At 25.8% G+C, this 20,499-nt stretch overlaps 2 protein-coding genes across 3 annotated transcripts in view; one reads left to right on the forward strand and one right to left on the reverse strand.

The window, feature by feature from the left end:
• The window catches only part of LOC127283984 (uncharacterized), a 58,842-nt gene extending 52,491 nt beyond the window's left edge, over window positions 1–6,351 (forward strand). The window contains exons 11-15 of the mRNA XM_051309212.1: window positions 5,064–5,232; window positions 5,353–5,427; window positions 5,648–5,794; window positions 5,948–6,106; window positions 6,235–6,351. Of these exons, the coding sequence (XP_051165169.1) occupies window positions 5,064–5,232; window positions 5,353–5,427; window positions 5,648–5,794; window positions 5,948–6,106; window positions 6,235–6,351 (667 nt within the window). The remainder of the gene's footprint in view (window positions 1–5,063; window positions 5,233–5,352; window positions 5,428–5,647; window positions 5,795–5,947; window positions 6,107–6,234) is intronic.
• Window positions 6,352–11,122: 4,771 nt separating this feature from the next.
• LOC127283938 (uncharacterized) lies at window positions 11,123–20,463 on the reverse strand. 2 transcript variants are annotated; one of them, XM_051309082.1, is made up of 6 exons: window positions 20,153–20,463; window positions 17,719–18,088; window positions 16,891–17,592; window positions 15,892–16,044; window positions 12,995–13,398; window positions 11,123–12,931 (listed from the first exon to the last, which is right to left on the reverse strand). In XM_051309082.1, the coding sequence occupies exons 4-6, from the start codon at window positions 15,912–15,914 to the stop codon at window positions 11,868–11,870; spliced, it is 1,491 nt and encodes a 496-aa protein (XP_051165039.1). In that variant the 5' UTR covers window positions 15,915–16,044; window positions 16,891–17,592; window positions 17,719–18,088; window positions 20,153–20,463; the 3' UTR covers window positions 11,123–11,867. The 2 variants fall into 2 exon arrangements, with proteins under 2 accessions (XP_051165039.1, XP_051165038.1); XM_051309081.1 differs by lacking the exon at window positions 15,892–16,044.
• Between the last annotated feature and the right edge of the window lie 36 nt (window positions 20,464–20,499).

Below are 20,499 nucleotides of genomic sequence, written 5' to 3' on the forward strand. Positions count from 1 at the left end.
ATGCGATATAATATAATTAAATCAATTTTAACACTTTTTTAGGTATATGTTATAGTATATACTTGTATGTATTTTCTCATTTCTTTAAGAGCATTTGAACCTTCGTGACGTCACAAATCATGGCGCATGACACGAATTGCTTATATGTAGGCCATTTTTAGAAAGACCAGGATAAATTAATTTTATTATAAATAATAATTAAAATTGTTTATTACTAATTAAACAATAAATTGTTGTTTATTTACTTTTTTTTAAAAAAAACATACAAAAATGCAGTTTTTTCCTAATTTTGCTATTTGCAAATTTCAAAGTTGTGAAAAAAATTTGTTTAAAAATAAAATTATTCTTCAATTTTTTAAATAAATAATTATTTAAGGGGACTTTCTGGTTTAGAATTGACAAAAAAGGAAGGTTTTAAAACTTTTATTGTAAGAACAGTATTAAAGAAATTGTAAAAACTATTTTTGGACATTGTAGCACATTGCGTAGAGAAAATTTAAAAAAATATGTTTGAGTGTATTTAGTTCAATTTCATAGCTGTAGGTGGCGTCTTCCAAAAGATACCTTTTTTTTGGTACGTTAGTTTCCGGGCAACCTGTAATACATAAATTCAAGTTCCAAACGGGAATCTCTTCATAAGGATTTATTCTAGGGCCTAAACCTCAAAAACGATTTTTTTTAAGGTTTTTTTATTTTTTATGTACATTTTTCTCAAAAACTCACAAAAACGCCGTGTTTTTGGGTCAATTTACCTCCATATAAAAACACAGGGGGTAGAAATATGAGTTTTTAGAGGTTTAGGCCCCAGTTTTTTAAATAAAGAATCGAAAAATTTTTGGGATTTCAAAATCGGTTCGGTAGATTTCGAGAAAAGCTCTGTACCAGTTTGAAAAATGAGTTTTCGAGAAAAACGCGTTCAAAGTTTTTATAACATAGTTCATTGAGTCATGAATATCAAACAACTTTTTATTACAACAGAACTTCGTATCCCGCTGTTTTTAGGGTCGCTGATTACGAATTTGATGTCCGTTTTGGAAAATTCAAAATGGCGGATCCAATATGGCGGACGAAAAAATAAAAATTCAACCGGATTTGCTTAAAACTTGCTACTCGGGGGTTTTAGGGTCGCTGATTACGAATTTGATGTCAGTTTTTGAAAATACAAAATGGCGGATCTAATATGGCGGACAAAAAAAATAAAAATTGAACCGAATTTGCTTAAAACTTGTTACTCGGGGGTTTTTGGGGTCGCTGATTACGAATTTGATGTTCCTAGAACGATAATGTTTTGTGCCTATATTCATAACTAGCAATCTCAAAAGGCCACAAGTAACCATTTTCAACTAAATTTAATTAATTTCTTAATCTTTGTCCGCCATATTAGATCCGCCATTTTGTATTTTCAAAAACTGACATCAAATTCGTAATCAGCGACCCCAAAAACCCCCGAGTAACAAGTTTTAAGCAAATCCGGTTGAATTTTTATTTTTTCGTCCGCCATATTGGATCCGCCATTTTGTATTTTCAAAAACTGACATCAAATTCGTAATCAGCGACCCCAAAAACCCCCGAGTAACAAGTTTTAAGCAAATCCGGTTGAATTTTTATTTTTTCGTCCGCCATATTGGATCCGCCATTTTGTATTTTCAAAAACTGACATCAAATTCGTAGTCAGCGACCCCAAAAACCCTCGAGTAACATGTTTCAAGCTAATATCAATAAAAGAGGAACAGCAAATATGTAAATAAGATAACTGTAGATTGTTGTTGAAATACATACCGTCATAAATATTGTTATAACTTTTGTTTTTGTACATATTTTTAAAAAACGTTTTGGGACAGTAATTCTATGATACTATGGAACATTTTTAAGCAAAAAAAAAAGAAATCGATTTTTTTGAAATTCTAAACCAGAAAGTCCCCTTAATACTTCTTATGTTTTATTCAAGAAATCTCTGAAAAAACATTTTTTTCTAATTTTGAAATTTACCAATTTAAAAATTGTGAAACGTAATATTTAAAAATTGAATTAGTTTTCAATTTTTTAAATCAAAAATTATTGTTTTTTTATGTACTTTTTTCAAAAAGCACATATAAAAAAGCAATTTTTTGAGAATTTTATAAATTACTCATCTCAATGTTGTAAAAAAGGTTTATATGTGATTTTTAAAAAAAGGAAATAAACAACAACAATTTATTGCTTAATTAGTAATAAACAATTTTAATTGATATTTATTATAAAAAAATTAATTTAAATATTTGATAAATTACATAAGAATTTTCAAATTTTTATCCTGGTCATTCCAAAAATGGCCTACATATAAGCAATTCATGTATTTTTCCTTACTTGTGACAACCAACTTAAACATTGTTTAAAAAAGGTTTAAACGCAAAATTTTGAATTTTCCGCACATAACAGACAGAGTCTATGTTATTCTAAACATTTTCCAAAAGGTTTTTTTAAAAAATATTCAAAATTGTGCTTTTCACATACCTGAGAAGTTTGCGTGTAATGCGCCATGATTTGTGACGTCACAAAGGTTCAAATGCTCTTAAAACAACACGAAATACCTTCAAAAAAACCTACTAATTAAACCCAAATTGCACTAGACTAAGAATAATCAATTTTATTCCATTTTTTTGAATAGAATGTTTTCCTGGAAAATGAACAAATTCCTTACCAATTCAAATGAAATTAATCAGCATGTCTCTATTATTTTTTTACCTTAAAACAACACGTAATACCTTCAAAAAAACCTACCAATTGAACCCAAATTGCACTAGACTAAGAATAATCAATTTTATTCCATTTTTTTGAATAGAATGTTTTCCTGGAAAATGAAGAAATTCCTTACCAATTCAAATAAAATTAATCAGCATGTCTCTATTATTTTTTTACCTTAAAACAACACGTAATACCTTCAAAAAAACCTACCAATTGAACCCAAATTGCACTAGACTAAGAATAATCAATTTTATTCCATTTTTTTGAATAGAATGTTTTCCTGGAAAATGAAGAAATTCCTTACCAATTCAAATAAAATTAATCAGCATGTCTCTATTATTTTTTTACCTTAAAACAACACGTAATACCTTCAAAAAAACCTACCAATTGAACCCAAATTGCACTAGACTAAGAATAATCAATTTTATTCCATTTTTTTGAATAGAATGTTTTCCTGGAAAATGAAGAAATTCCTTACCAATTCAAACAAAATTAATCAGCATGTCTCTATTATTTTTTTACCTTAAAACAACACGTAATACCTTCAAAAAAACCTACCAATTGAACCCAAATTGCACTAGACTAAGAATAATCAATTTTATTCCATTTTTTTGAATAGAATGTTTTCCTGGAAAATGAAGAAATTCCTTACCAATTCAAACAAAATTAATCAGCATGTCTCTATTATTTTTTTACCTTAAAACAACACGTAATACCTTCAAAAAAACCTACCAATTGAACCCAAATTGCACTAGACTAAGAATAATCAATTTTATTCCATTTTTTTGAATAGAATGTTTTCCTGGAAAATGAAGAAATTCCTTACCAATTCAAACAAAATTAATCAGCATGTCTCTATTATTTTTTTACCTTAAAACAACACGTAATACCTTCAAAAAAACCTACTAATTGAACCTAAATTGCACTAGACTAAGATGTATCAATTTTATTCCATTTTTTTGAATAGAATGTTTTCCTGGAAAATGAAGAAATTCCTTACCAATTCAAATAAAATTAATCAGCAAGACTCTATTGCTTGCTCGTGGAGGAAGCTATTATTACATTCTCATCATAATGAGAAGGTATTACATTTAGGCGATTTTGAGCCCTCTCTATTCAGTGAATCTCGACGTTTTGAGACTTTCTGAGGCCTAAAAAATGGGTTTTAAAAAAATGTCTGTCTGTATGTATGTCTTTATGTCTGTAGACAAAATTTGGTCTGACGATAATTGGAACAAATTTTAATGAATCGACTTCAAATTTGGTATACACTTTATGTGTACCAAAATCTCGCTTGAGTTCGTTGGCCAGATGATTTCGTCAAAAATCAACAAAATTATTCAAATTTTAAGCTTTTAAAAATTCTTAAAATTCGCATTTTGCAAAAAAAAGAATTTTTCAATTTTTTTTCGAAAAATACGAGTAAAAATAAACACTTTTTTCCTCTGACAATTTTTAATAGCGATTAAAACAAAAAACTTATACCTCTTTTTTTAAAAAAAGTACAAAAAAGACAAGAACGGATGAAAAATGGGTAAAATGCAGGGCAAAATTACTTTATTTTGAGAAAACATGAGCAACTATGTATTATCTCTGTTTAAACCACCTTAAATTAACACAAATTACAGTAACTTACTCATAAAATTATAAATTTTTTTTTTTTTTTTTTTTATAAATCCAACCACTGTTATCCATTTCCAAACATTGCAATTGTTTTATAAAAAATCCTTTATTCCAAAATAGTTTATATTGCGCTGTTTATACCAGAATTTCTTATGTTTTCGATTACTAACTCGCTGAATCCGAATTTGAGTTCAGATTAAAAAATTTCAAAATGGCGGACCCAATATGGCAGAATAATTTTAAATTGATTTGTTTCGTTTAAAATTTTGTACTCGGGATTTTTTGGGGTCGCTGAATCTAAATTTGAGGTAAAATTTAAAAAATTCAAAATTGCAAACCAATATAGAGGAAATTTTGTTGTTTTCTTCTGGAAAAGGAAAAAAGTCCTTCCCTCTTGTTTCAAAAAGTAACTTATTAATTTAATAATTTACTGCACCAGATTTTTGCGTGCTTTAGCGCGCTAATTATTATTTTTAATCATTAAATTATTTTGTATAATTAAAACAGTAGTATAGTGATGTTTTATATATGACATTTTATATTGATACTACATTCGACTAATTGATTTTATTAGTTTTACTAATCAGCGTAACGCAGAACGCTTTGGTTAAACCTTTTTGTATTAGGATCCCGGAAAAGCGTTACGCGTTATGCGTTATGGGTATGACCTTTTTATAATAGAATGAAAATTAAAAAAAGAAAAAATTATTTTTTAGACTTCATCGTTCTGAGTCAGCAAACATCAATAAAGGTGTCTTATTAAATAGTTACAAGAATCAATTAGTAGAAATTACGAAAGAACATGATCAATGTTCAAAGAAAAGTGAAGTATTAGAGAGCGAAAATAATTCTCTACGATCCAAAAACGCGAAACTTAAAGCAAAGGTATATAAAAAACGATAAATGCCAAATTACTTTCACATTTTATAATTGAAATTTAAAAAAAAATATTTTTGCTCTTCCTTAATCTTTTTTTTATTTTGAATCCTATATCCGTAATTACAGATTTCTTTGTTGGATATTGAGAAGGAAAAATTAGTTTCCGGATCAGAAAAATCTGAAGCTGATATTCACGAGAAGGTATTAAAAATATAATATTCCTAATTTTTTTATATATATATATAATATAACACCGTCAGACAGACCGTATTTTTTTGGCTCTAGTTTCCAAAAATCATTGACATTTTCGTGTGTGAAAAAAAGTTAAATTTTGTCAAACGGTGTAATTACATTTAAATATTATCATGTTAATCCTAGAATTTTTTGTATATAATTTTCATTAATTGTTATTAATTTTCAGCAATATAAAGTGGTTTTGCAAAATGATAAATTAAATCAAAAAGAAGCAGAAAGAATAGAATTAAAAATTGATCAAGTTCTGGTCGACATGAAATTAAAAGTCGAAGTTTTAGAAAATTGTAGAATTGAATATGATTCTGCCATTAAAGTAAAAATAATATTTTTAAATAATAACTCAAACTATTATTAACCTTCTTGCAATTTAAGAATCTGATGTTAAAATATTATCTTTAATTTTTTTTTAGATTTTAGAATTTGTTAAAAAAAATTACTTATATTTTAGATTTTTCTCTTATTTTAGGAATTTCTACAACAAATTTACAAATATTACTGTGAAAATGATAGTGACTATATAAATTACAATGAAGAAAGCGAGAGAGAGGCTCATGAAACTGCATGTTTAATTTTAAATATCACTCCGGGACAATTGTCACGATTTTTAAAGGGGAAACCAAATTCGGTAATAATCCTTCTGTTTTGTGTTACATTTCTTATTACCATATATACTAACCAAACCAACTTTCATAACGATATTTTCAAGAAATTTGCGATATAATTCTAAGAATTACACATTCCTTGATGTTCAAGTTGAGAACTCTGCTAACGATGGAGAGCGACCAATCATTGCGCGCTTCTCCCTTCCCTCGTGCATGGGTTCTCAATCTAAACATTGAGTGCGGCAACATGCACATAAAACAACAATAAAAATCTTTTATTTAGGGGAATATAGTTATGATTGGACCAGTATTTTCATAAGTTGATCACTCTGTTGATCTTCACCACTTAAGTTTTTCGCAATTGCATACATTTGATGTTTGTATAAATACAAATCACTAATTATTTACTTCAAAAAAAAGTTATAAAGGAAAAACAAAACGTTGTCCACTCATGACTACATTCCCCTATACAGAATTACATAAAAAGTTATAAATAAAAAGATTATTTAATTTTTGTTTATTTATTTAATTTATTTATTCATTTTAAATTTACTTATAAAATATCTAGATATTGCGCCAACATTTTCATTTCAATCAAAATAATTCACTTATTGTATATAAATATATATTTCAGGTAAATTGCTGGCTAACTGATTTATGTAAAATTACCTCTAAGAAACAATTTTCGGTCTCGTTGGCGAAATTTTTATTTGAAAAAGTTATAAAAAAGGATGATTCATAGAAAAAATGTTACAATTTTCTGCAATAGCAGATCTATATAGTATATTATAAATAAAACCAACGATAACATTAAAATTCGAGACTAAACCTTAATATGTACTAAAAACTAAAATCACGTAAATTATTTAATTACTACATCAAATATATATATGTACCAGTCATCTGAGTCTTTTCAATATTAAAACTATAGTTTTTGAAGGTGTACAATTTTTTCATTTTCTCGATTTCTAATTTTGGTACTTTTTTTTGTTAAATATTTATTATTCAAACATATCAGTTTTGACAAATTTTAAATTAGATAAATTACTAAATATTGATAATCGAAAAATTATCATCAGAATTTTTGTCAAAATATATTTAATTTAGGTTTTAATCTCTGATAATAATTTAAAATTTTTTACTAAAAAGAAATATTAAAGAAAAATTTTTTCTTAAATATTTCGAAATTCTCAAAAAAAGTAATAAAAAATTATCATTGCAGCTTTCGAAATATTTTCGAAAATTTTTCACAATCGCTGACACACAAGGATCGCATAAATAATAATCTCTAAAATCGTAATTTTTCTTTTCGATACTTAAATTCATATATTGTATAATTAGTGTTCGTTTAGTTTTTATCAGAAATTTTTATTTGTTCCTTTATAATTTTTAAGTCTCGGAATTAAAGTTTCTATTTTTTTTTTAAATTCCGATTTAGATAACTAATAATTATTATTTAGAATCATAGTGTAAAGAAACCCATGTTCGTATTTGACTTACTAATTTTCTTAGCCCAAAAAAAATTCTTTTTTCAAACTAGTAAAATTTTTTGGATCAGAAAAACATGAAACAAATAAGCACATGGTTTTTTTTTTTTTTTTTGATTAAGTACTATTTTTTCCAATGCATTATGGGTAAATTTCTAAATATTTACGGAAAATTAATAAAAAAATTTTACATTTTACAAATCTTTTTTGAGATAATTCATGCGTTTTACATATTCTTTGATGAACAATATTATTTTACGCGGGGAACATATGACTATCAGCGCTCCATGTGGCGAAATTAGGCAATTTTCGTTGGACAACGATAATGACAGATCAATAGTAATCAATGTAAATAATATGAATGTTATAATAAAAACGGGGTTTGCTTCAATAAACCATGAAATTGAATTTCGCCCAGAAACAATTAAAAAAGGGATGGCTTTAGCGATGATTCACATTGTCAGGGTGGAAGAATTTAGAGTTAATGGAATCAGTGAAGCAATTAAAGCAAGTGTGATTCGTCAAACGTCTGTCAATTCTCCTCCTTATTCAGTTAATTTAATGGTAGTTTTTTTATTTTAAAAAATATATATATTGATTTTTAAAATTCCATTTACACATATGAACCAAAATAATTTATTAAAACAAATAATTAAAGAGAATGTAGGATATAACATAACCTCAAAATTAAAAAATAATTTTTAATGCAAACCTAAACTAAATATAACCTATTTTTAAAGATTTAGTTAGAAATATTTCGGATAAAATTATGTTAAGTAATTATTTTTTAACATTTGCTATTTTTTCAGAATAAACAAAAGTCGAATTTTTTATCTATTTTTTTTTTATAAATAGTTTAAATTTAGAAAAACTTTCTTTAAAATCGAAATATTTTTTTAATTATATTAAAAAATTGTAAACAATTCAAATTTTACTTCATAATTAATTTTTTTACAACATATTTTTAACACTTTAAAAAAAATTACGATTGAAGAGAATTGTTTCACTAAATAACAAAAACTTTTGGTTCTAAAGTTTGATAAACACTGCAATTTTTTCAGTTCAGAAAAAAGTTCAAATTTGTAAAGAAATAATTATCTAATAAAAGATTTTAATTGAAAATAATTTTTTCCAAAAAGTGCATATAACTTGATCTTTCAAAATTACTTGAAATTAATTTTTAATAATTTTTTTTGTTTATGTTAATAGCCATTTTCACCACCCTCCATAAAAAATGCAACCTAAAATATTTTTTCCAGCTTGACTCAAATCGAAAAGTTACTTATGTTTCATGTACATCTTAATAGTTTATAAATTTGGTCGCCGTAGTATATCACAAATAGATTTAATCGTCAGAAACAATTAAATGTCACTTTTTTCTAATGTAAACATTTGACAAGTATCCAACGAAAAATGCGCCACTTTGCCACTAGAGGCGCCACCGTGTTTCCGTGTCTGCAGCGAATAAAATAGCTACAGTCCAAGAAGACTAGAACCAGGAGGTGAAACTTCCACGCTTTACCGCAGTGAGTAGTGGCATGGTAAGCGTGCACACGGTGGGCGTGTCGTTTAAGTTCGTGCACTGCTAATAGAACGAATTTACGAATTCTGCGCATACTATCCATGTAGGTTTTGAAGGGGAAATTTCGTAGCAAGCAGCTGCAAATGTTTGCGTCTGCTTGGTTAGGTAAATTATATAATAATAAAATGCTTGGTCTGTCCTTCTGTCCTAACTTGAAGTTGGCCTTTTCTGATTTCACGTGTTTTTTTGAATAGTAATCTTATGACGTGTCAAATTTTGACAATTCTTTTTCTCATTTTTGCCAAAGTTGTATAATTGTGTTTCCAAATTTCGGAATAAGTTTCTTTAAAATTCCAAATTCGAAAATTCAATTCACGAAGCTGAAGTACACAACGTTTACCAACGAAATTCTTTTTAAAGTTGTATATTGATTCAAAAATTGTACAAAAAATGTATGATGAGAAAAAAGATGCGCCAGGAAATTTCGTATAAGATAGTAATTTGAAAAACATTTATTTTTAAAAATTAATTTTTAAGGTACCAGGTGCCAACGAATACCTATTAAATAATAATTATAAAAACACAGGCCTCGAATCAACTTAAAGACACAAAAAAGTCGTTTTAGTCGATTTATATTCCAAAAAAAAGTGGATTTGTTTTTTATTTTAACAAAAATATTTTACAGATTTTTAAATAAAATTTTTTTTTTTTTTAATAATAATCCTTTTCGAAGGGTTAAAATTGAAATTTTTAGAAATAATTAAATTTCAAAGATATTGTTAATTTTCAAACAATTATTAAATTTTCCAGAACTGAAAATAATTTATCAAACAATTTTTGGAAAACATTTTTTAAATTTAATTGAATTTTCAAATATTTAAAATTGAGATTTTTGAAATTAATTGAAACTTTAAGTGTTTTGTAATTAAAATTTTAGATGATTTCACTAAAAATTTATTAGAAAATGCGGACAAAATACAATAATTTGAAAAATGGTTTCAGATAGTTGAATTTTCAAAGAATATTATTAAAATAGTTAAAAATAATTGAATTTCCTTAGAGTTATAATTGAAATTATGAAATTTCAAAAAAAAAAAAATTTCGATGTAAAATTTTAGAAATAATTAAATTTTAGATGCTTTTAAATTCAAATTATTGAAAATTCAATTAATTTTGAATTCCAATTTTTGAGAATAATGAAATTATATTTGATTTTAAATTGAAAATTTTTGGGAAATAATTGAATTTTAATTGAAATTTTGGATAATAATTTAATTGAAGTTCATTTTTGATTGAAAATTTGGATAATTAATTTTGAATAGAAATTTTAGAAAATAATTGAACTTTATTTCATTTTAAATTGAAAACTTGGTAAATAATTAAATTTTAATTGAAATTTTGGATAATAATTTAATTTAAGTTCATTTTTGATTGAAAATTTGGTTAATTAATTTTGAATAGAAATTTTAGAAAATAATTGAATTTTATTTCATTTTAAATTGAAAACTTGGTAAATAATTAAATTTTAAATTGAAAATTTTGTATAATTATTGGATTTTTAATTGATTTTGAATAAAAATTTTGGGTAATAATTGAATTTTAGTTTATTTTGAATTGAAATTTTTAAAAAATAATTAAATTTTATTGTGATATTTTTTTTTAAAAATTATAAACAATTGTTAAATTTCATAAAAATTTTAATTGAAAAATAATTTTGATATAATTGAATTTGTGATGTATTTCATTAAAATTATTAAAATTAATTAATGTAGTGAAGAATCATTTTAGTTTAAAATTTGTTAAATAATTTAATTGAAGAAGATATGATGAAGATCTACATTTTATACTAGAAAAATGTATTTTATTTACATTTCTTTCAAATGTTAAAAAAAATGTCGCATTTTATTAAAAGAAGTCGATAAAAGTCTTATTTTTGAAAAAAGTCAGAAAAAGTCGTATAATCCGAGGCTTGTAAACATATAATTTTCATTATTATCATTTAATATGTAATAATATTCTAATAAATTAAATTATTATTGATAATATTAATCTTTAATTTCTTTATAACAAACAATTAAACACTCAATTTGGCGCGCTTGCGCGCGTTTAATTTTGCTAGTTACATATAATTAATTAAATATAATCGCATCAAAAAATTTATGGGTAAACCATTTGCCATAACCGCATAAACAGAAACTTAAAAACAGCGTCTGCTACATTTCAAATATCAGTGTCAAGAAAGTATGCGCAGAACACTGAAATTCGTCTGAATAGCAATGCACGAACGATAAGCCACGCCTTCTAGTGGCTTGTTTGTCACGCCGCATCTTTACAACGGAGTTTCCCCTCCTGGTTCTAGTCTTCTTGCTACAGTCTACAGTGTTAATAAAATAAGGTGGTGTAATTTTGATCAAAGCAGCTGATTCTGACAACTCACAACAAAAATTTCACACATTCAGTTCAGATTGAATCCTAATTCAAATGTTTTGCTGATTTTAAAAACGAAGTAAACCTTGTAAATCTTAGTTTAATGTAAAAAGTAATTTAACCTTGCGGAAGTGTATTCTTTTACAAACAAACTGAGCTATTATAGGTTAGAAAATGTTAAACTGTAACTAAACAAAATTTATTTCATTACAAAGATTCTTTTGGAGATCAGAATGGGTGTATTTTATCATTTTAGGCAAATTTGGTACTAATTTAAATTGGAAAAATTTCATTGAACGTTACTATTCCTATTCTGTCCCATGTTCCCCTAATTTGGCAAAAATTATTCTAAGAACTATGTTCTACAATTTTATCAGGTTCATTTGGAGCCTGTTTCAGTGGAGCACTTTCATACCTATCAAAATTTTGTGACTGTCCAAAAATCTTTCTTCCCGGTATCCTCTCGTGTTCCTTAACATTAACTTCAGTTCCAATTTGAACGGGCCATGGTAGATCCTGATTGTCCCTTGTCTTTCTCTCTTGACCAATATTCAAATCATCATCTCTTCTTAAATTTTCCTTATGTGTTGGCACTAAATCTCGATCAGATGGTGTTCGATGTCCATTTTCCTTATTATAATGATCATTTCGATGTCCACTATCCTTATGATATGGATCATTTCTATCATAAAACGCTGGCCTCTTGTAACCATCAAAATCATAATTATCATAAGGATATCTAAAGAAAGGTCGCATACTTTGTTCTCGATGATATTTTTGACCACCTAATGAATTTCGAGAAACCGATAAACCCGGTGGAATTCTCGGTGGTCCATCATAGGGTCTTGGATAATTGTTGTTAATTTCGGGTTTTCTCACAATTTCCGGTAATGTTGCATAATAAATAATTCTTTTTTGTTTTGTGGGAATTCTATTTCTCTCGTAGGATTCAAAATTATTCATTGGATATTGATCGTAGTATGGTGACGGTGGTTGTTGTGGTGGTGGCATTGATTCTCCACGATATCGATAGTCTCTCTCGGTTCTATAACGATTTGGATAATAATAGCCATGTGAATATGAATCATAGTTTCTGTCATGATTTGAATAAATTGGTACATCATAGTCGTCATAGGTTCTTGCAACTGGCATTTCACGGGATTCTCGACTTTCGGCAAAATATCTTCGATTACTGGTGATAAAATCGGTTTGTGGCATATGACTTCTTCTTGTTGAAATAGGAATCTCTTGATTTTCAGGCAATACTTGATGTAATGGTGTACGATGACGAAATTCAATGGCAATTGGTTGTTTTGACCATGATTCTGGTGAATTAAGACGTGCTTCACGAACACTTTTTGACGCTGATATTTGTTCCATTTTTGGTTCTAGATCACGACGAACACGAGGCACTGAAATTTTTTTTTTTTCGTATATTATTTAAAAAAAAATAATTTTCGACAAAAAGAACATACCTGCTTCTGTAAATACACTGTATTCGAATTTATCCTCATCGGAAAGAAGTTCTTCGAGTTTTATATTGTCCATTCTTCGAAGATAGGGAGAAAGCTTCCGTTCTTGTCTTTCAAAATTAATTTCATCAACATCGTCATCTTTCATTAGCGGTCGATTCATTAAATCCGTGTCCTCTGTTTCCTGTTTAATTGGAAAATTGTCCTTGAATTGTTGAGGTAATCGTCCCACTCCACTGATTGTGCGAATTTCCAAGGGAGAGGTTTCCGTACGAGGCCAGGGAAGTCGATGAGAATTAGGCTGTAGCGATGGTGAAACATCCCACGCTTTACCAACACCGGATCCTCTTGCTTCAATCGTCAACGTCAAGGTCATCGTTAACCTTGATAGCACAATCATGTGCAATCTATAAAATGAACAATGAATGAAAAAAAATTTTAATTTTCAATTTACCACACACGATTGTGTCAAGAATTACTATACGGATTTTTGAACTATATTTCTTTGTTAGTATTTGAGAACTGACTTGAAAAAAATTTTTCGACAAATTTTGTCAACCAAAGACCGTCACAAAAATTATTTAATAGAACAAATTGTTGTAATCTTATTGAAGGTAACAATATTTAATATGTTATTGATTATTATTAATTTATTTAGTTTTTCAAGTATAATTATTCCCTTCAAATCAACGGCATGTAAAGAGAAATATTAAAAAAAAAACAAAAATTATTGCTGCAGAAGGATAAATTTTTATACATTCTGACGATTGGGGTAGTTGCAGGATTGAAAGACGAAAAAATAAGAAAATAATGTTGCTAATGAATAAGTACAATATAATTTCTCTTATGAATTTTATTATCAGTTTTACTATTACTTTTGAATCTGTTGATTCAATAAAAAATTCTTCTATGTTGGATCCGTTTTTTTGAATTTTTAAAAACTGACATTAGATTCGTAATCAGCGACCCAAAAGAAAAAACCCCAAGTGACGATTTTCAAGCAAATCCGATCAATTTAAAAAAAATTCTTCTGCCATATTGGATTTCTTCTTTTCCTATTATTTCCTATTTTATTAGAAATAACAAATAACTATATTTCAGATGAATTTTCATTATTCGAATTAGCATTTAACAGACTTTATTTTTATACAAAACTAGCGATGTATTTCTCGCTCGCTCGGTTATAGTTGTACTTATTGTTGTTTACTTATTGTAGTTTATGTATATTATATATAATTTATATTTTAAATTAATATCTTATTAATATTGTATAAAATTTATCTTAATTTTACAAAATTAAGCACAATATTATAGGTTCCTAACTAAAAATTTAAAAAACAACAATAAATAATTTTAAAAAACCATAAAAAATTGAAAAAAATTGTTTATATGTAAATTTTTAAAAATAGAGGAATTTTAAAGGTAATATCCAAAAATTCGTAAAAAATTGCAAAATAACCCTTTTTTGGGATGAAAATGCAAAATAACCCTTTTTCGGGTTAAAATTGAAAAAACATGTTACAAAAAAAAGTATGTAAAATTTTCTAAAAGCATATGGCAAAGTTGATTTTGATTTATTTAAAAATAAGTGAAAATAGATTTTCCAAGGACGGTGTCGAGGTCACGGGGTCGGTGTCGTTTTTGGAAATTTGTTAACTTAATATAATAGAAGATTTTTAGCTACCATTTTTTGTTCGGTTGAATTTTTATTTTATAGTTATTAAATTAACATAACTTTTTATTTAAAAAAAAAATTAATTTAACATAATTCTCATTCAATTGAATTTTATGTGATTCAATTTTATTTAAATGGTAGAAATTCCAATTCATCGAATTTAATATTTTTCCGAAATTTTAAGACGCCGTATTTTCATTTGTCCGAAATTACAAATGACCGAGCAAACAATCGACAGAAAGATTTCGAAGCTGTTTTGTAAAATTGACCAATCATGATTTTCTTGATAATTTTTAATTGCTCAATTTTTGAAAATTACGTCGAAATCTTTCTATCGATTGTTTATTCGGTCATTTGTAATTTCGAAAAAATAAAAATTCGTACGAAATAACAATTATTATAAAATTAATTGAAGGGTTTTGTTACTTGGAAATATGATAAAAAAAAATTGATTCAAATGATTAATATTTTAATATTAATTTCACTATATGTTAAAATGGAGAATTATTTGATATTGAAATATGTCATGTTAAAATTTTCATCGAAAACTATATATTATATTCAACATAGAATATAGAGAAATTCGTAAAAGAATAATTATTCTGGTGTATTCCTTCCGGTGTTAGATCTCATCGGCTTTGGACATCTGGTCATACGAATATCCGACCCGTGTGGACAGCACTCCAATTCTCCATAACAAATATAATTTCCCCGTCGCTTCCGTACTATTATATTCAGTTCCGCCCTACCCTGAATCCGGTCTTTCCGCAATTATTATTTGTTTGGTCATTTACATGTATCACAAAAAATTAACTCAAATATAAATCAATTCTAAAATTTTTTTTTCTTAATTCATATTTCATATTACAAATCACCGAAAAAAAACGAAAATAATTTTTCTTTACTATATTTAGCTATTTTTTTAAATTTTCTTTTCAATTAATTTTTTTTCGTCCTAGTTTACTATAGATCTTAAAAAATTTGTTAAAAAAAAATTACGAAAATATCTTAAAATTATAAACAAATTGCTTAAAAGTATTAAATTTTCTATTGCATTAGTTTTTTGTGTAAATTTTAACATGACATTTTTTTTATAGAAATTTTTTTTTTTTTTATTCCATTTTTAAGAGGGCAAGAAAAAATACAGTGCACCTGAAAAATATTTGAAAATGGTTCAATGATCGTTCATATACATGAATTACATAGTCATCAAGAGGTTACTCACATTGTATGCAATGTGAAAGACATGATTGTAGTCTGACTGGTTATCACGATAGCGGAACGAATCCTCGCAGGATTCGATGTCCTGTCGTTATCTGGATCGCTCACACAGTTATGTCCACGTCTTTACAGTTAGAAACTGCTTCTTGATAATTTTCTAAGTTAACAAATACATTTTTTTTGAAAACTGCTTTATTTAAAAAAAAAAAATAAATTAATTTTTTTCTTTAAATAATAAAAATTAAATATCAGTTTATTTTTAACAAATTTTTCGTAAAAGATTATTATCTCTTTTTTTTGGAAAAAATGAAATTTCAAATTTAATCGTCACTTTTAAATTTCCCTTAAATTTATAAATTTTTAAATTCTAAATTTTTTTATTTATTTATTTTCAAACCGACAAATTTTATTTTTTTTTCTATTTTCGTTTGAAGAATTTTTGTACTTTTTCGTCTTACAATGAGATGATTAAATAATTTTCTGTTTTTTTATTATTATTATACATTACAACTTGAAAAATGTAAATCTTTTATTTGATAAATTTAATAATAAATTGAAATTTAATTTAATTTTTAATTTAATAACTAAATAACTAATACAAATATTTTGAAAATGTTAATAAAAATTTTCTAACTTTACTGTAAAGTAAACATTAAATGTAAATAATTATTTGAAAGAACGTAATAATTAAATAATTACTATATATATTATATTATATAAATTATATTAATACATAATTATTATTTTTATTCTTATTTTTTATTAATATATTTTTTTTATTATTTTTATTAAATAAATAATTAAAATAATTCGTAGAAAAGTTTTATATCAGTGATAGGCAATAATTAATTTTCAAAAAACTTGATTTAAGAAATTTTTTTATTTATTTTGTAGAATTCAAAATTAATTTGTGTAATTTCAAAATCAAATTGTGTAGAAAAAATTTTAATTTGCTAAAAAAAATAGGGTTTTACATTATTATAACATGAAATTAACAATTTACCTTATTATTAACAAATTTCTAACCATCTTCACTCTTCAAAGTACTCGGGACAACTGAAGCTTTAGTCATTCAAACTATTACATTTACATAGGAGTATTTGATTCGTTTATAACACACTTATACCTTTCTACATTACAAGAACCGTTGTTTTCTACGATAAAAAAAATTGTCATGTGAACATTGAATTTGTAATTCTGTCATTCCATCTCATGCAGAACGAAACATAATTTTTGTTTTCTTAAATTATTTTTTCAAATCCTACCTCTAAATAAGATTTGCAAAGCTTTGTAAAAAATATTTTTTTAAAAATACTGTAATATGCCCACTAATTAGTAATTATTAATTAACAAGTTTTGATAAGTTATCAGGTAATTAATTACATTAATTTTTAATTGTAAATTTATTTCTTAATTAACTACTTTTAATAGATAATTAATTATAATATTTATTAATTAAAGGAATGATAGAATTATATATTACTAGTATAAAATATAATTTATTTTTTTTTACAAAACGCTGTACAAATTTAACATAATTTATAAAAATAAAAATTATTACAGAAAATCTCTGACCCTCGCTTCAGCCCTTTTCTGCAATTCGAAGCATCACATCTTCCGATATTACCGTGCAGCGGTATTTTTTCTTTTCGTCGTGCTTCTTCGACATCTGATTAATCAATTTCTTCATATCTCAATACATTTTCTATAACCAAGGAAATTATAATTAATATAATTATGATAATTATATACTATTTATTGTAATAAATTTATTAATAAATAATAAGTAGCTTTGTTTATTACAATAATTTTTATTTCAATAAATATTCACCATTCTGAATAATTATTCGAAGAAAGAAGAATTTTTTGAATCCACTATTACAGGAATTTCAATAGTCTCTTCAATAATTTCATCGTAAAAATTGTCAGTGTCAGACAATTCAGTTTTAATTTCAATTTCCTCCTTAATATGAATGTCATTAATTTTTTTATATTCTTCCGATTTTTGTTTAACATCAACAAACGTAAATTCGGGAAAATCGAATATTAATGAATCACTATTTAAATTTAAACATTGTTCAGATTTAATAGCTGTCATAAATATCGAATAGTCTTCATCTAATGCCTCATTTTTTATAACAAATGAATTTTGTTTTTTCAATTTCTCTTCTTCTTCTTTCTTTCTCTTCTTTTCTCTACGCCTATAGAAGAAATTATTAATACAGTTAATTAAATTTTAGACGAGTTACAGTTACAAATTTTGAAAAATAATTTCAATTCAAAAGATTTTATTAAACAGAAAAAAGATCGGCGCAGTTCACAAAGATCACGATCATCAAAATTTTAAAAACCAAAATACTGCATAAACACAACAAAAAATTACAAAAAAAAATTAAGTTCAACCCCAAACAGGGGCAACTGGGGCTGAACGTGCCAGAGGTAAGTTGTGCCGATAGGAATATCTCTAAAACAAACAAAACAAATTGAAAATTTTCAAAAAAATTAAAATTTCATTAAACACACTATTTTATAGCAAACTATCGTACAAAACTAAAAATAAAAATGTAGAAAAAATTGAAACCCCGATACAAGTAGGGGAAACACCCCTAAAACAAAAATTAAATCAAAAATATAAATAAAAAATTGACATAAGAGTGGGAATAAAAGCTTTCTACAACTTGTATCGATGTGTCAATTATATCCTACACTTTTAGGTGTACTTTGTGCAAGAAATTGCAATAAAATAGTCTGCCTAAGAAAAATTGAATTTTTTTGGAAACTTTTTATGACGTGGGTAGCGTTTTTGGTCTTAATTTTGGTCTTCCTCTACTCGGATCGGGCTGGTAATTTTTTTCTACACTTTTAGGTGTATTTTGTGCAAGAAATTGCAATAAAATAGTCTGCCTAAGAAAAATTGAATTTATGTGTGATCTTATATAAGATCCTACATGAGAATTTTCAGTAGGGAGGGGATTATACTAGGTGTGTTTTTCTAATTAATTTGGGGTTAAACTTAATATTTTTTTTATTAATTATAATGTTTTATTTATCAAAAAATTTTTAAGGACCTTTTTTAAACGTAATTGAATTTTTAAGATTTCACAATCCATGTTTTTGAAAATATGGAAAATATGGACTGAAATATGAAAAAGATCAAAAATGTTTAGAAAATAATTAAATTTTAGAAGGTTTAAAATTGAAATTTTTAAAAATATAAGAATTTCGAGTGATTCTAAATTAAAATTTGTTGTAATTTTTTTTTATTTGGTTCAACTATTATATATCTTCTAGAAATTTTTTTCAAGTTTTTTCATCCCTTAATACAGTAATATATACTTAAGAAAACTTTTTTCTTAAAGTTTTCTTAGAAACTATGCTGTCCCCATTTACCCCAAATTTTATGAAATTTTCTAAATTTTGGGGTAAATGGGTACAGTCAGTTTCATGCGTTTAAAGCTTTAAAGCTTATCTAAATTTTTTTCTGATGCATAAAATTAATCCTGGGAACTTAAATAACAACTTAAAAAAAATAAACCCGCAAATATTACTTTTCAAAGGAAGAAACTTACGTAATTTGTGAAAAATAGCGATTTGGCCCCCATTTACCCCAGCTGACCCTATTTGCATTTCTGAACATTTTTTAATTAACAAACAGTTTAAGATAATTGAATTTGGGAAGAATTTCATTACAATTATTGAAAATAATTAATTTAGAGAAGAATTTTAGTTAAAAATTTTTTAAATTAATTATAATAAATATCTGCATTTTTTACTAAAAAATACATTTTTGTTTAAAAATTTTGTAAAAAAAAATGAATAAAAGTCGCATCTTATTAAAATAAGTAGAAAAAAGTTGTACCGTGGATGTACCAGTTACCGTCCATGTCCATGTTTCCGTCCATTTTACAAATATCTCGTATAGTAATTTAAATTATTTTTTAACAATAATTTATTCCTTTTGGCACGCAATCGACTTATTAGTTAAAGTAAACAAATAAAAGAAAATAATTTTTTTATAAATGTTATTTTGAAAATTAAACTGGACGGAAACTAGGTCTTAGGTGGACGGTAACTGGGATATCCACGGTATTTTCGAGAAAAAAAAATCGAAAAATACGTCTAATCCGAGGCCTGACTATAGGAATTTATTGTTATTAATTATTAAATTTAAGGAAATAAAATAATAATTACCCGTATATATGTAAATAAATAAATAAAAAGTGAGAATATCAATTTTTATAATTGTTTACAAGACAGTGACTTACTTCTTAACAAAAATGTTTTTTCTTGAATGCGGTCTTGGACCTTTCTTCTTCAAACTTAATATGCCCATTGTTTATTAAATAATATACAAAAACAATAACATAACCTCAATATTTATTCATATTTATTTTATTACAAGAAAAGTGCGTTATTGTGAAATTTTCGTCTGCTCCAACGTTACATGAAACTTTCAATGTTTCAATAAATCATTCTATTGTCTCACTTTTCTAATAATTCACTATTTTTAATAAATTACATAAACAATACAAACAATAACAAACATCACTCTTAAAGCATAGAACAAAAAACTATGTTGTGTTTACTATTCATATTTTTAATTTAGCGCCAA

Source organism: Leptopilina boulardi, unplaced genomic scaffold, assembly GCF_019393585.1.
Source record: "Leptopilina boulardi isolate dan_hultmark-lab unplaced genomic scaffold, ZJU_Lbou_2.1 LbouV2_316, whole genome shotgun sequence".
Classification (NCBI taxonomy): Eukaryota; Metazoa; Arthropoda; class Insecta; order Hymenoptera; family Figitidae; genus Leptopilina; species Leptopilina boulardi.

What these genes read in the sequence shown, in the direction of transcription:
- LOC127283938 (XM_051309081.1), bottom strand. Translation starts at nt 16,916, where the DNA reads ATGGTTAGAAATTTGTTAATAATAAG. An exon ending in AGAAATTTGTTAATAATAAG is followed by an intron (nt 13,399 to 16,890) that starts GTAAATTGTTAA and finishes TTCATTTTATAG; the next exon opens with ATTGCACATGATTGTGCTAT. An exon ending in CAGTGTATTTACAGAAGCAG is followed by an intron (nt 12,932 to 12,994) that starts GTATGTTCTTTT and finishes AAAAAATTTCAG; the next exon opens with TGCCTCGTGTTCGTCGTGAT.